At 45.3% G+C, this 16,833-nt stretch overlaps 1 protein-coding gene across 1 annotated transcript; it reads left to right on the top strand.

Annotated features, from left to right (window-relative positions):
- The first annotated feature begins 7,305 nt into the window (after nucleotides 1–7,305).
- LOC134354089 (ATP synthase subunit f, mitochondrial-like) lies at nucleotides 7,306–16,601 on the top strand. Its single transcript, XM_063062841.1, has 4 exons — nucleotides 7,306–7,358; nucleotides 12,754–12,861; nucleotides 14,873–14,989; nucleotides 16,462–16,601. The coding sequence occupies exons 1-4, from the start codon at nucleotides 7,343–7,345 to the stop codon at nucleotides 16,488–16,490; spliced, it is 270 nt and encodes an 89-aa protein (XP_062918911.1). The 5' UTR covers nucleotides 7,306–7,342; the 3' UTR covers nucleotides 16,491–16,601.
- Nucleotides 16,602–16,833: the final 232 nt, after the last annotated feature.

Here is a 16,833-nt window from a genome sequence, read left to right as displayed (position 1 = left end):
ATAGTACAATAGTCTGTTTTATTATTTTGTACGTTATTATTGAACGTTGGTAAATTATTATTGTGTATATTATTATCCTGTACTTTATTATTAAAGTCTGCTTACTGCCAAGTGTGTTTTTAAATGTTGCTGCTGTGATGAAAAAAATTCCCACTTGGGATCAATAAAGATATTATTATAACTTCATGTTTATTTTTAAGTTTTATTTTATATTCATGTTTGCACTTTTATCCCATTGTAAGGTACTTAGAGCTACATCATCTGTATGAACAGTGGTCTACAGATAAAGTTACTGTTATTGTCAAGAACTGCTACTGTTCAATTCACTGTAACAGCAATTTTAGGCTCCCGGTGATCCATCCTTTAGTTAGTTGTGGGTTCAATCCCGAGACAAGCATCCAAATTCCAGGTTGTCTCCCAGAGCAATACTGAGAGGCTGCTACCCCGTGAGAGGAACCAACTTTTGAGTGAGACATTATTGGTATTTGCTTATTATTTTCACCTGTACTCTGAAAAACTTTTCGTTCACACGCCATCTAGGCAGATTGTACAAATATACACACATCATAGTGGTTAAAAGAAAACAGAATGGAGATGGTAGTGCAGCAGTTTAACAGGAATGCGCAGATACGGGCCACAGTGAGACATCAGAATCAGAATCAGGTTTAATATCACCAGCACACGGGGTGAAATTTGTTGTCTTTGCAGCAGCAGCATAATGCAGTATAATAATAGGAAAAAAAACTGAGTTACAGTTAAGTATATATATATTAAATAGTTAAAATAAATAAGTAGTTCAAAAAATAGTGTAATGTGCTGTAAGGTTTCACTGCTAATGTAATGACCTCTCTGTAATATTTCACTGCTAAGGTAATGGTTTCTCTGTAGCAGCAATATTTAGGTTATGACTTAACGGGGGCGTTGGAATGTGTGCTATCCAATGAGAGGCATGTTGTTCTTTCTTGTGGGTCTGGGAGCAGGGATTTTGCGGGCTTTTGTCGGCGAGAGATGAGGAGAGAAGACGCGAGTGGAGAGAGTTGGTAGACAGAGTGGACGGAGTGAACTCAGAGCGAGGGTCCGACACTCGGAGGTGGTCGATGGGGAACGAATGGACAAATCCGCGAGTTCCAACGTGCACGTTAGACTGTTTCATTAAAGTGGGCCCTCTTCCTTTTTATTTTCTTTACTAACTCTATAGTCAGATTAAGATTTATAAGGTTCAATCGTTTAACTGCATATGGTGTATTGTCTGATATTTTGCGGTTCGGATTTGTAACTGGGCAACACATCACGCAGCGTCCACACAAACAAGATTTCTCAGTTTGGCTGGGCCAGAGGCTGCCCCACCCTAGACAAATGCATGTGGCCAAACCAACGGGTTACAGTGATTTAATTTTTTATATACTTACTGTAATTTACAGTTTTTTATTTTTATGTATTGCATTGTACTGCTGCCGCATAACAACAAATTTCAGGACGCATGCCAATGATAATAAATCTTTGTGTGCCATGTGTGACTGTTGGTTCTGTGTTTTGTACCTTGGCCCCAGAGGAACACAGTTTCATTTGGCCATATACACGTCTACAGTTGAAAGGTAATTAAACTTGAGCCTGAACTCGAATTATAATCCTTGGAAACATATTGATGCAATTATGAAGTGAGCACGCCTGCGGTTATATTTCATTAGATGTCTGAGGAGATTTGGAATGTTACCAAAGAGGGGCCAGTGCACAGAATGTGCAAAATCTGTAGGAAGTTGCAAACTTGGCCAACTCCATCGTGGACACATTGAGGACATCTCCAACAGGCAATCCCTCAGAAAGGTAGCACCCAAAGTTAAGGAACCTCATCACCCTTCTCATTGCTGCCATCAGAGATGGAGGTACAGGAGCCAGCATCTGCGGGACCTCGTGTCTTTCTGTCAGTGGTGGTATCATTTTAGTTATTCTTCCTTCCATGTTGACGGAAGATGCACTGACACACAACTACAGGTGGACAGTGCCCCCTACTGTTCTGAGGACAAACTGCAGGGGAACTTCCCTTTCCAACATTATTTGCTGAGCGCCCCACAGAGAAATTGGATAACTCATTTGGAGCAGGGATAAGGAGCAGTTCTGGTCTCAACACTACAGAAAGCATGTGGTAGCGCCAAATGGAAGCGATTCACCAGGATATTTCCTAGAATCAAAGAGATCTAGTTGTAAAGAGAGGCCGGATAGTGTAATTGAATGCCACTCTCAGGTTGAAGGAGAAGAACCTCATCTTCCATCTGACAGATTTCTTTAACTTTTGGTAATTTTCTCTCCCCTCCCCCTTCTCTCTTTTTCCATTCCGCTTCCACTTTTACCCCCTTGTCTTCTCCCACCTGTCTCTGGGGCCCCTCCTCCTTCCCACTCTCCCGCCATCCACTCTCCTCTCCTGTCAGATTCCTTCTTCCTCCGCCCATTACCTCTTCCATCCATCACCCTTCCCAACTTCTCAATTCATCCTCCCTCCCCCACCCACCTACTTCTCCCCTCACCTTCCTTCACCCATCACCTTCTAGCTTCTACTCCAACCCCCCTTCCCCCTGGTGTGACGTTTATCCCGTCAGCGGTCGAGGGCTCTGAATTCCCTCTGGTAAGGAGACTGCATGCTACCCCACCCCCGCGACCATGTGGGTCTCCTCCAGGTGCTCCGGTTTCCTCCTACATTCAAAAGACATATGGGTTTGGGCTGGTATGTTGTGGGCATGCTGTGTTGGTGCCAGAGGCACGGAAGCACCTGCGGGCTGCCCCCAGGACTTCCTTCGACTGTGTTGGTCGTTGTCGCAAATGTTACAATGCACTGTATATTTCAACATACACGTGATGAAAACGTTAATCTTTAAATTAATTGTTTAATTACTCTCCAAATGCAAAGTAAAGTGCAACAGCTACAGACAATAGACAATAGGTGCAGGAGTAGGCCATTCAGCCCTTCGAGCCAGCACCACCATTCACTGTGATCATGGCTGATCATCCACAATCAGTACCCTGTTCCTGCCTTCTCCCCATATCCCTTCACTCCGCTATCTTCAAGAGCTCTATTTAACTCTTTCTTGAAAGAATCCAGAGAATCAGCCTCCACTGCCTTCTGAGGCAGAGCATTCCACAGAACCACAGCCCTCTGTGTGAAAAAGTTTTTCCTCAACTCCGTTCTAAATGGTCTACCCCTCATTCTTAAACTGTGGCCTCTGGTTCTGGACTCCCCCAACATCGGGAACATGTTTCCTGCCTCCAGCATGTCCAATCCCTTAATAATCTTATATGTTTCAATCAGATCCCCTCTCATCCTTCTAAATTCTGGTCTATACAACCCCAGTCGCTCCAATCTTTCAACATATGACAGTCCCTCCGTCCGGGGAATTAACCTCGTGAACCTACGCTGCACTCCCTCAATAGCAAGAATGTCCTTCCTCAAATTTGGAGAGCAAAACTGTACACAGTACTGCAGGTGTGGTCTCACCAGGGCCCTGTACAACTGCAGAAGGACCTCTTTGCTCCTATACTCAATTCCCTGTTATAGAGCTGGATGGACTGAGTACATTCTTATTGGAATACAGGAGGCCAAGGCCTGATCTCAAAGAGTTTATAAAATGGTTGGGTCGAGCCGTTCTCTGATCTCGGCAATCCACTTTCAAACGTTTTAAAAGCCAAGCATTCGTTTAACTCTGCTTGGTTCCAAGTTAGCCCATTGCTTTGCTTTGCTTTTAGTTTAGTTGCACAGTGGTTTTTTGGGGTTTTTTTTTTCCTTTTCTCTATTGATATATATATATAAAAATTAGTATACTATTATGTTACCTTAGTATGTTATGTTTAAATTACATTGTCTGTATCATTTTTTTTGTATTAATATCTCCCGTAATTTTATTATATTCTAACAGTGTATTAGTGTCTATATGGCTTACCTTTTTGTATACTTATTCAATAAAAAGATTTAAAAAGAAAGAAAGAAAGCCAAGCATTCGGACGACACGCCACAAGTGAACAGCTCGCCGATGATGGGTCCTCGTGTGGTGACGAAACGTTTGCAAATGGATTACCAAGATCGGAGAACAACTCGACCCATCCATCAACCACCCCAGCTACGGATTTTCTGAGTTATTTCCAGTTTATATAACCATGGTTAAGATGGCACCAGCGAACAACGCTACCAGGGGCAACATCTTCCAGATGGTCCATTTGTTTTTTGAGCAGGTGGATGAGGGTGGGTGGGGGGGGGGGCGAGGTTTGATGTTATTGTTGCCGTTTGCGTGATTTACTTTTTCTTGTGCGTTGGGTGGGTTTGTTGTTCTCTTGTTGAATGGGTTCCACGGTTTTCTCTGTTTCGTGGCTGTCTGTGAGGAAGACAAATCTCAGGGTTGTATACTGCACACATACTGTGATAATAAATGTACTTTGAATCTTTAAGTCCTTGAATCTGTCAGGGGCACAGATAAAGTGGATGGTCAGGGAGTCTAAATGCCATTGGTTTATGTTGAGAGGGGAACGATTTAAAAGGGGTGTGAGGGAGAGGGTGGTGGGTATAGGAAATAAGGCATAGAGGCGGTAGAGAAGGGTACAACTGCAACGTTTAAAAATATTTGGACAGATACGTGATAGAAAGATACGGGCCAAACGGCGGCAAATAGGCCTAACATTTTGAGTGGCTGCATCATGGGCTGTTGTGGAAACTTAAATGCATGAGACGCCACAGACAGGGGTAGACTCAGACAGTTTCTTTGTGGGTACATTTCTCCCCACCTTTGGGAACATTGACAAGAGGCTACAGACAGGTGGAGACTCACACTGTTCCACTGTAGGTAGAGCTCTCCACACCATTGTGCACATCCACAAGAGGCTCAGACAGTTCCGTTGTAGGTACAGCTCTCCACACTATTGAGAAAAACTACAACAGGCTACAGACAGGAGGACACTCAAACTGTTCCATTGTGGGTACAACTCTCTCTCCTTTGAGAACATCTACAATAGAATCAGACAGTTCATTGTGGGTAGCTCTCTACAGCATTGTCGACATCTACAAGAGGTTATGACTCAGGACGATGATATCCCACCATCTAGACCATGTAGCAGTTACCAAGCCGGAAGTACAGGAGCCTAACCATGCAAGTTCAACAACAATTTCTACCTCACTGCCGCCAGGATCTAGATTCTACCTGAAAAACCCTAACGCTACCTCAGACTGTAATTTATTTTCACTCTCTCTCAATCTGCCGTTACGATTACCGTTCCAGTGAAGATCTTGTTGCGAAACATCAACCATTTCAAGATTCAAAAAACTTTATTGTCATTCTAACCGTACATCAGCTCTGCAGGGCAGAATGAGACAGCGTTTCTCAGGAGCAGTGCAATCATAACATAACAAACGCAACACTAAATAATAAACATAACAATAAATAGTAAAACACAACAGCCACATGTCAGTTAAAATCAGTTATAAGTGTCCAGTGCAAGTTAAAAGTGTCCAAAGCAGAGTCAGGTAGTGCAGCTATTTAGCAGTCTGACTGCCTGTGGGAGGAAGCTGTTTAGTAGCCTTGTGGTTTTAGTTTTGATGCTCCTGTAACGTTTGCCTGATGGCAGAAGAAGAAACAGTTCATGGAGAGGGTGTGAGGGGTCTTTAATGATGTACCGTGTCTTCTGGAGGCATCGTCTCTGAAAGAGGTCTTGGACAGAAGGTAGGGAGACCCCAATAACCTTCTCTGCTCCCCTAACCACCCTCTGCAAGGTTTTTTTGTCGACAGCACTGCAGCTGGAGTACCAGGTTGTGATGCAAAAGGTCAGCACACTCTCAACCACGCCTCTGTAGAATGTAGTTAAGATGTTAGTGGGGAGTGATGCTTGTTTAAGCTTCCTCAGAAAATGCAATTTCTCCTGGGCCCGTTTCACAATCCCAGTGGTGTTCCTGGACCAGCTGAGATTGTCCGAGATCTGCACCCCAAGAAACTTGATGTTTTCCACTCTCTCCACTGATGCTGAGGGGTGTGTGCTCAGGCTGAGACCATCTGAAATCGACGATCATCTCCTTGGTTTTGGTGACATTAAGCATCAAGTTGTTATCCCTGCACCAGCTCTCTAGGTGTTTGACCTCCTCCCTGTGCATTGTTTCATCATTTTTGCTGATGAGCCCCACCACTGTGGTATCATCTGCAAACTTAATGATCAGTTTCTCCTTGAATCTGGCTGCACAGTCATGTGTTAGCAGTGTAAACAGCAATGGGCTAAGCACACAGCCTTGTGGGGATCCAGTGCTCAGTGTGATGGAGTCAGAGATGTTCCTGCCAACACGGACTGACTGTGGTCTCTCTGTCAAGAAATCCAGAATCCAGCGACACATGGCAGTGCTAAGGCCAAGCAGCGACAGTTTCTCCACTAGTCTCTGCGGGATGATGGTATTGAACGCTGAACTGAAATCAATGTACAGGACTCTGGCATAAGTGTCTTTGTTGTCCAAGTGAGAGAGAACTGCGTGCAGTGTGGTGGATATTGCCTCCTCCGTAGAGCGATTTGGACGATGAGCAAACTGTAGAGGGTCCAGCGATGAGGGGAGGCTGGCTGTGATGTGAGGCTTGACAAGCCGTTCAAAGCATTTCATCACTATGGGGGTCAGGGCAACGAGATGGTAATCATTCAGACAGGCTACAACTGATTTCTTTGCTACAGGGATGATTGTGGAGGTTTTGAGGCATCTGGGGACAATAGCTTGACTAGGGGAGATGTTCAAAATTTCCTGACTTGCTGAGTTTATTTATTGGCACAGAATTTGGAATAGGCCACTCTGGTCCCTCGAGCTGCGCCGCCCAGCAATAGCCGATTTAATCCAACACTTTGTGCGTTGCTCTGGGTTCCAGAACCTGCAGTCCCTTGTATCTTCCCCAGCACTTATCTTTATTTTGTCATGTTAATTTATGGCTGTGTTATGTTTATGCTACAAAACGTTAATTTTCCTGACATTTCTACCAGGACATCTGGGCCTACGACAGCAAACTTGACTTTGATCTCAGGTGGGCATCTTGGTCAGCATAGGCTAGTCGGGCCGAATGGCCTACGTCCTTGATGTATAACTATGAAATGTGAATCTGTCTGAGCCTCCGGCGGGATAAACTTGTTGCTTCACATACAGCAACTGACCTTTTGGATTCGAGCAAACTTACTCCTCGATGAAATTACCCCATGAAGACAAAGCCAGCCTCCCATAGGCCAGTAAAATGGAGCATCTTCTCGAAGGTGATTGGTTCGCCGGCCCTCCTTCGGCGGCATGCGATTGGAAGAGCGGCGGCGGCCGTCTCTCCTGACGTAATCACGCAGGAGCGGATCGGCGAAGATGGCGGACCGGCCAGGTGAGTGTGGGGCTGGATACAATGTAGCGGTCGGCGATGCTGCGTTCTGGAGCGCCGGGGCCGGATACAATGTATCCGAAGGGGGTGCTCGATACAATGTGGCCCGTGGGGGGCGGGAACAGTGTATGGGGAGCAGAGAACTGGACGGAAGCATCTGTTAGCAAGGTCACCCTGAAGGGGTGGAATCCTGCCCTGGGTGGCAAGGGCGGAGGTCAGTGGTGGGAAGGGATTTGAGTGGTGCAGCAACGCACACAACACGCTGGAGGAAATCAGCGGGCCGGGCCACGTCTATGATTGGGAACTGTCGTTGCAGTCCGAGGCCCTTCATCAGGATCTCCAGCCTTTTTTTCGTGTGCTGCTCCAGATTTCCGGCTTCTGCAGTCTCTCCTGTGTCTCCGACCCACTGAGGGTAGGGGACTTGGGAGTGAGAGGGTGCAGATCGGGGCGGGTGGTGGAGACAGCCCGGGGCAGAGTGTGTTGGACATGGAGCCGGAATCCAATGTAAAAGACTATTGGCTGTGAGGTGGAGGGGCAAAGGCGATATCCCTTGGCAGGTGACATTCCGCTGGAGGTTGAATTTTTCCTTTGGGAGGGGGCCTGTGTGTTGGAATATTGGAAATTAAATTGTCGGTGCCAGTCATTCCAGGGATTTTGTGATAGAGCTGGTCAGCTTGGGAAAGAGTCTGGGGTAAAGAGTTATGTTGGATGAAATCAGCATAGGAAATGTGGATTTTCAAATTAATTGGAATCTGTGCTCAGTACAATTTAGCTGGCTAGGAGATGATTAAGTTCCATAGTATCCAGGACAGCTTCAAGGAGCGATGCCTCAGAAAAGGTGGTGTCCATCATTAAGGACCCCCATCACCCAGGACATGCCTTGTTCTCATTGTTACCATCAGGATGGGGATACAGAAGCCTGAAGGCACACACTCAGCGATTCAGTGCCAGCTTCTTCCCCTCTGCCATCCGGATTCTGAATGGACATTGAACCCATGAGCACCACCTCACTACTTTTTAAATTTCTATGTTTGCTCTAATTATTTAACTATTTAATACATGCTGACTATATATTTTTTTCTCTATTATTATGCATTGCGTTTTATTGCTGCCACAAAGACAACAAACTTCACGACGTATGCCAGTATCTGATGTGATTGAGGAGGGTATTGTGCTTGGAGACAGACACAAGAGATTGCAGTTGCAAAAATGCTGGAGGAACTCAGCAGGTCAGGCAGCAGCTGTGGAGGGAAACGGACAGCCTACGTTTTGCGCTGAGACCCTTCAGCTATCTCGGCCTGAAACGTCGACTTGTTCACTTCCCCTTGGTAGATGCTTCCTGATCTGCATTTTGTGTGTTGCTCTGGACTTCCAGCAGAATCTCTTGTGTAGCTGATTATTCTTCTTGTGTGTTATGGTAGCTTTGCGTTCTTCTGAGGCCTATCACCCCCTGCTGGGGCGTGGGCAGCCCACAGCAGCTGGCCAGAGTCACCTGTCCCGGGCCAGTAGAAGGTTGATCGGCCTGTGGCTTCCACTTTCACCACATGACTTCATACATCTCGGTGAAGATCCTTCCCCTCCCAGGGACGAGGTCTTAGGACCTGCCTTCTGTTGGTATTTCTGTAGCTCTGGGTTTTTACAGGATGGGGTTGTGGGGTTGCTACCCCATGCCCAACCCTCCTCCTTTTGCAGCTTAACCATCCTCGGCGGAGTCGTAGCACTGCGTTGTACCTTAGGAATTAGTGTTTGAGGATGGATTTAGTTATAATATTAATGTTTGAAAAACCTGCTGATCAGTGTTTAAATACGCCAGTGGGAATTTGATGTATTTGTATGAAGATTTTAAATGATTGGGTTAAGATGGTTCTGAGTGGGATTAAAGGTGTGGATGTGGCAGTGCTGACTATGAGTTCGAACCTTCAGCCCAGGATGAGTGGAAATTTTAACCCTTCCGCATAACCTGCAACTCTCCATTTTTCTTTCATCCATGTGCCTAACTAAGTCTCTTAAAAGCCCCTCGTTATCAGCCTCTACCATCACCTCCTGGTTAGCAGAGTCTGGGCACTTTTTACACTTCCTGTGTAAAAGGAAACACTTCCTCTGTCATCTTCCACTCACCTGAAATGGATGCCTTCTGGTGTGAGCCATTGCTACTCTGGGGAAAAAAAGACACTGGCAAGTCCACTCTATCCATCCCTTTTATGATTTTATACACCTCTATCAATTTGCCTCTCACTCTTCTTCACTCCAAAGCAGGGGATCCCGACCTGGGATCTACGGACCCCTCGGTTGATGGCAGTTAGTAGTCCATGGCATTAAAAGGGTTGGGAACCCCTGCTTTAAACAGAAATGCCCTTCCTTTCCTCCTAAGACAATTATGCCATATAAGACCATAAGACACTGGAGCAATATTAGGCCATTTGGCCCATCGAGTCTGCCCTACCATTTCACCATGGCTAATCCATTTTAACACCCCATCTCCTGCCTTCTCCCCCAAAATCTTTCACACCCTGATTAATCAAGAACCTATCAACCTCTACCTTAAATGTACCCAGTGACCTGGCCACCAGACCTCTCTGGCAACAAATTCGACAGATTCATCACACTCTGGCTGAAGGAATTCCTCCTCATCTTTGTTCAAAATGGATGTCCCGCTGTCTGAGGCTGTGCCCTCTGGTCTTAGATTCCCCCGTAAAAGGAAACATCCTCTCCACATCCACTCCAACTAGGCCTTTCAATATTCAATAAGTTTCAATGAGATCCTTCCTCGCTCTAAATAAAACTTAGTATAGGCCTGAGCCATCAAACGCTCCTCATACAAAAACGCTTTCGTTCCCAGGATCATTGTCGTGAACCATCTCCAGTGTGAGCACATCCTTTCTTAGATGAGGGACGCAGATCTGCTCACAATATTTCCAAATCTGGTCTGACCAGAGCTTTACGAAGTCTCAGCATCACATCCTTGCTTTTATATTCTAGTCCTCTTGAAATCGCACTTGTCTTCCTCACCACAGACTCAACCTGCAAGTTAAACGTTCGCGAATCCTGCGCAAGGACTCCTGAATCCCTTTGCATCTCAGATTTTTGAATTTTTTTGCCCTCGTTTAGAAAGTATAACTATATAACAATTACAGCATGGAAACAGGCCATCTCGGCCCTTCTAGTCCATGCTGAACTCTTACTCTCACCTAGCCCCACTGACCTGCACTCAGCCCATAACCCTCCATTCCTTTCCTGTCTATATATCTATCCAATTTAACTTTAAATGACAACATCGAACCTGCCTCAACCACTTCTGCTGGAAGCTCGTTCCACACAGCCACCACTCTCTGAGTAAAGAAGTTCCCCCTCATGTTACCCCTAAACTTTTGCCCTTTAACTCTCAACTCATGTCCTCTTGTTTGAATCTCCCCCACTCTCAATGGAAAAAGCCTATCCACGTCAACTCTATCTATCCCTCTCATAATTTTAAACACCTCTATCAAGTCCCCCCTCAACTTTCTATGCTCCAAAGAATAAAGACCCAACTTGTTCAACCTTCCTCTGTAACTTAGGAGATGAAACCCAGGTAACATTCTAGTAAATCTTCTCTATACTCTCTCAATTTTGTTGACATCTTTCCTATAATTTGGTGACCAGAACTGTACACAATACTCCAAATTTGGCCTTACCAATGCCTTGTACAATTTCAACATTACATCCCAACTCCTATACTCAATGCTCTGATTTATCAAGGCCAGCATACCCTCAGCATTAGCATTACATCCTTGCTTTTATATTCTATTCCTCATGAAATGAAAGCTAACATTGCATTTGCCTTCCTTACCACTGACTCAACCTGCAAGTCTGTGCTTTTATTCTGTGCGTAGCCTGCATGACCATACACTTCCCCACACTGTATTCTATCTGCCATTTCTCTGCTCATTCTTTTAATCTTAGTCCTTCTGCAGATGCCCTGCTTCTTCAACACTACCCAGCCCTCCACCTATCTTTGTATCATCTGCAGGCTTGGCCACAAGGTCATCAATTTCATTATCCAAATCATTAACATAAAATTTACAACGAAGCGGTCGGAACACAGACCCCTGTGGAACACCACTAGTCACTGGCAGCCAGCCTGAAAAGGCCCCCTTTACTCTGAATCTTTGCCCCCTGCCAATCAGCCTGTCTCCTATCTGTATTACCATCGCCTCTTAACTGGTTCAGCAGTTTCATGAGCAGCACCTTGTCAAAGGCCTTGTGAAAATCCAAGAACACGACATCCACCAACTCTCCTTTGTCTGTCCTGCTTGGTATTTCCTCAAAGAATTCCAACAGCTTTGTCAAGCAAGAGTTTCTCTTGAAGAAACCAGGCTGACTTTGACCTATTTTATCATGGGCCTCCAAGTACAATGAGACCTTATCCTTAACAATCAGCTCCAACATCTTCCCAACTACTGAGGTCAGGCTAACTGGCCTTTAATTTCCTTCCTTCTGGCTCCCTCCCTTCTTGAAGAGTGGAGTGTCATTTGCGATTTTCCAGTCCTCCAGAACCATGCCAGAATCTAGTGGTTCTTGAAAGAGCATTACCAATGCCTCCACAATCTCTCCCGCTGCCTCTTTCAGAACCCTGTGGTATAGTCCATCTGGTCCAGGTGACTTATCAACCTGCAGACCTTTCAGATTCCCAAGCATCTTCCCCCTAATGATAGACAATAGGTGCAGGAGTAGGCCATTCGGCCCTTCGAGCCAGCACCACCATTCACTGTGATCATGGCTGATCATCCACAATCAGTACCCTGTTCCTGGCTTCTCCCCATATCCCTTGACTCCGCTATCTTTAAGAGCTCTATCTAACTCTTTCTTGAAAACATCCAGAGAATTGGCCTCCACTGCCTTCTGAGGCAGAGCATTCCACAGATCCACAACTCTCTGTGTGAAAAAGTTTTTCCTCAACTCCGTTCTAAATTGTCTACCCCTTATTCTTAAACTGTGGCCTCTGGTTCTGGACTCACCCAACATCGGGAACATGTTTCCTACCTCTAGCGTGTCCAATCCCTTAATAATCTTATGTTTCCATGTAATAATGCATTGTAATGTGTAATAATATTGCTATATATAGCAATAATAGTAATGTGCCTGGGCTCTTACAGACTGGTAATTGTTTTGCTGGGGGCTGAGTGTTTCCGAGCTGAGGTTGATGGGCAGTCGTGCTGCCATCATCCTGCTGCCCACAGTGGCTCATGAAGCTGGCCGACCATTCAGGGTGGACAATGTCGACTGATCCCAAACGCTGAATAAGTACATTAAAAATCGTTGCCTCTTGAGGAAGTTGCCGGAGAGGAAGTGTTTGCGGTTCTGTGTGCTGTGACCTTTGTCCCTGTAACCACGTCTGACCTCTCTGCTCCTGTGCCGCCAGTTCCAGTCGCAGAGAAGCGCCTGATGGACGTGAAGCTGGGAGAGCTCTCCCGCTGGGTTTCTGCGCGGGATTTCACTCCCAATGGTGTTCTGGGTGCTTTACGGCGAGGTGAGTGTATCAGCCCACTTAGCCCCTGAAACGGGCAAATTATTATAGAACATGACAGCAGTTCAAGTTTATTGTCATTCAACTGTATACAATTGTTGGGACATGTTGCTCAGGGTCTTCGACTAAGATATATATATTATATATGTTTTTGTTCACATGAATATGTTCTTTCCTCGCTATTTTGTTAGTTTTGCACCTTGGCCCCAGAGAAACATCATTTTGTTTGCTGTGTGCATTATGGTTGAATGATAATTTGATTTGATTTGACACATATTCTCCAAAATGAAACAACGTTCCTCCAGACCAATATGCACAACGCATGAATTAATATCACCGCAAGTGAATTAGCAAATATTCTAGTGGGTTGACATTTAGCGTGAGATTAATTTACGACTCAAGTTGAACAGTATAATGCTCCTGACGTTTCATGCATGATGGTGTCAGGGAGTTCAGTGTACAGCCCCTTCAGCCCATGATGTTCTGCCGACCGTAACCTACTCTAGGATCAATCTAACTCTCCCGCCCGCCCCCCCCACATGTTGTTAAGGGCCAACAAGTCATTGTCGACTTATGGCGACCCTATGCATAGTTGCCCTAAATGAGTTTTGATCGTCGCAAAGGCACCTCAATGTAGATAACGTTGTATTCATAGCCGTCCTTATTGTGGCAATCCATAGTCCTGCTAGTCATAGTCATGGTCATACTTTATTGATCCTGGGGGAAATTGGTTCCCCCGGGATCAATAAAGCCTTCCATTTTTCTATCACCCATGTGTCTGTCTTAGATTTTCTCAAATGTCTCTAATGTATCTGTACCACCACCCTGGCAGATAAATGTACCAAGGCACAATGAAAAGCTTGCCTTGCATTCCTTCCATACAGACCAATTCATTGCATTGAGGTAGAACAATGTAAAACAATAGCTGTATGCAGGATCAAGTGATACAGGAACAGGAAAAGTACCATGCAAGTTGACTGTGAGGTCAAAATAAACTTTCTTACTAGGGGACTATTCAAGAGTCTGATAACAGTGAGATAAAAGCTGTCCTTAAGCCTGGTGGTACATGCTGTCAGGCTTCTATACCTTCTACCCGTTTGGTGGGGGTTGGTGGGAGGGGGTAGAAAACATATTTATTTATTTTTTAATTGAGATACAGCGTGGAGGAGGGTGCTTCCGGCCCTTTAAGCCGTGCCACCTAGCAAACCCCCTGATTTTAATCCTAACCTAATCACAGGACAAGTTACAGTCACCTACCGACCTGTATGCCTTTGGACTGTGGGAGGAAAGCCACGCGATCACGGGGAGGACGTGCAAGCTCCTTAGAGGCAGCGGTAGGAACTGAACCCTGGGTTGTCTGTACTGTAAAGCGTTGTGCTAACCACTGCACTATCCTAACGTCCAGGGTGGTGGATCATTGATGATGCCGGCTGCTTTACTAAGGCATGGATTCAATTCAGCCACTGTCTGCAAGGAGTTTGTACATTCTCCCCGTGACTGCGTGGGTTTCACCCGCCTGCTCCGGATTTCCCCCACGTTCCAAAGACGTACCAGTTGGTTGGTTAGTTGGCCACGTGGGTGCGATTGGGTGGCATGGACTCGTTGGGCCGCCAGGGCGCGTTGCCATGTTGTATTGCTAAAGAAATAACTAAAGTGAACAGCGGGTGTGTGATGTGAATGCTCTGTGCTCTGCGGAAAGTCCAGTGGTGGGTTTGGTTTCCCATACTCTCCGCGCTGTGGGAATGAGCTGGTTAATACCGACCTGGAATTAAACTATGTATCTATGTTGTAACTGGGTTACCTGTCTGGACACTCCCCTCTGCTGACTGATCCTGTGGCTCCAAGGCGATTGTCCCACTGCTCCTCCCTCAGTCCAGGGCAGATACTCAGCATGGACGTTGGTCCATTTACTGCTAATAAAAGCCTTTCAGTATTTACTCTACTTCCAGTCTTTTGGAGTAATTGATAGTGCATCACACGTCTCCGCTGTCTGTCTTTGCTCTCCATCCTCTAGGCCGCGATCGGTACTACAACAAGTACATCAACGTGAGACGAGGTGGTATTGGTGGAGTGGCCATGCTGCTGGCTGGCTACGTTGTGATCAGTTACATCTGGGAGTACGATCACCTCAGTAAGTGGAATCCTTTGGTGGAGGGGAAAGAAAAGACAGGGTTTGATAGAAGAACTCACCAGCACGTCTGTATGGTTCTAATCTTGGCACAGCTGAGAAATTTAAATTGAAGTTTCAATTGAATAAACCTGGAATATAAAGCCAATATTAGTACTGGTGTCCATGGGACAACTAGATTTTTGCAAAATGAACAAACGCGAAAAAGCCTGCAGACGCCGGAAACCCAGAGCAATGCACACAAACTGGAGGAACTCAGCAGGTCAGGCACCATCCATGGAAATGAATAAACAGTCTACGTTTTGGGATGAGGATTCTGAAGGGTCTCGGCCTCGAATGTCGACTGTTCGCTCTTTTCCACGGATGTTGCCTGACCTGCTGAGTTCCTCCAGCATTTTCTGTTTGTTGTTTTATTAAATTAATTTTAGAGACGGAAATATATTTGCTTTCCACTTAAAGATCGGTGGGAATGACGAAGATGCCAGTCCGCTAAAGGTATAAAAGAATTTACTTAATATTAAGGTGAACTTGATTTTCTTTTAACACACACACACAAAATGCTGGGGGAACGCAGCAGGCCAGGCAGCATCTATAGCAAGAGGTACAGTCCTGGCCCGAAATGTCGACTGTACCTCTTCCTAGAGATGCTGCCTGGCCTGCTGCGTTCACCAGCATTTTTTGTGTGTGTTGCTTGAATTTCCAGCATCTGCAGATTTCCTCGCGGCTGTAATTTCCTTTTGTGAGTTTTTGAAATGCTCTGTTTTTTGGATTTGAGTCCTTCCCTAGAGACTTGAGTTTGTAATCCTCAGTGCTGAGAAAATGCAGAATTCTTGCCATCTTTCATATGAGATGTTAAACTGGGGCCTCATCTGCAGTGACGTTGATTCAAGAACAGAATGTACAGCATGTATGAAGGATAAGTTGATACTTGTCCAAAACACTACGCCAAATTAATTTGCCAGATCATTTGTCAATAATAGTTTTATCTTTATATTGATATAGAGTAAGCTGGATAAACAATATCTTCTGTTTTTTTTAACTGCCTGATTTCAAGATTGTCTAATCTCATTTCCTGTACACAAGTGTAAAGGAGAACAAAATCATTGTTACTCCAGATCCGATGCAGCACAGAAAAAACACAAATGATAAAGAACACAATAATAATCCAAACAAAAACACACAATAAATATAAATACCATAAGATACAGGAGCAGAATTAGGCCATTTGGCCCATCGAGTCTGCTGCACCATTTCATCATGACTGATCCATTTTCCCTCTCAGCCCCAATCTCCTGCCTTCTCCCCGAATCCTTTCATGCCCTGACCAATCAAGAATCTATCAGCCTCTGCCTTAAATATACCTAAAAAGTAGAGCTCTATGGGTTGGGTTTGGTTTCACTGTGGTCTGGTTGGGTTTGACTGTCCAAGATGGCTGACGTTCCTCTGACTGACCACCTGGTTTTGTGTCCTTGTAGAGCACGAACGCTGGAGGAAATACCACTGAACCCTGGGGGATCACAGACCTTCTCGCTCGCTGTATTTATGGAGCTGTCTACAAGCACAACTTTGAGTTGTAATCCTGGAAAATAAACTAAGGACCAGTTTGAAGGCAAAATGTTTTGTCTTTATTGTGGGGTGATATTTATTCCTATGTTGCAGACTTTAATCAGGCATGGAGAAGTTTACGTACCGCCCGTTACGCTGCTACACATTTAGGGCAGCAATGAAGGTCTTCCTTCTCTGTCCTTTACCGTCACACATAGATAGAGAAGGATTCTTCATTGCTGTTTCTGTAACTATTTTGTTTTACCAGTCAGGGTTGTTAGCCCTGAGCTGAACCTGGTGGA

This window comes from Mobula hypostoma, chromosome 11 (genome assembly GCF_963921235.1).
Source record: "Mobula hypostoma chromosome 11, sMobHyp1.1, whole genome shotgun sequence".
Classification (NCBI taxonomy): domain Eukaryota; kingdom Metazoa; phylum Chordata; class Chondrichthyes; order Myliobatiformes; family Myliobatidae; genus Mobula; species Mobula hypostoma.
The sequence above is the reverse complement of the archived record's forward strand: the minus strand, read 5'-3'. Positions and strand labels throughout refer to the sequence as shown.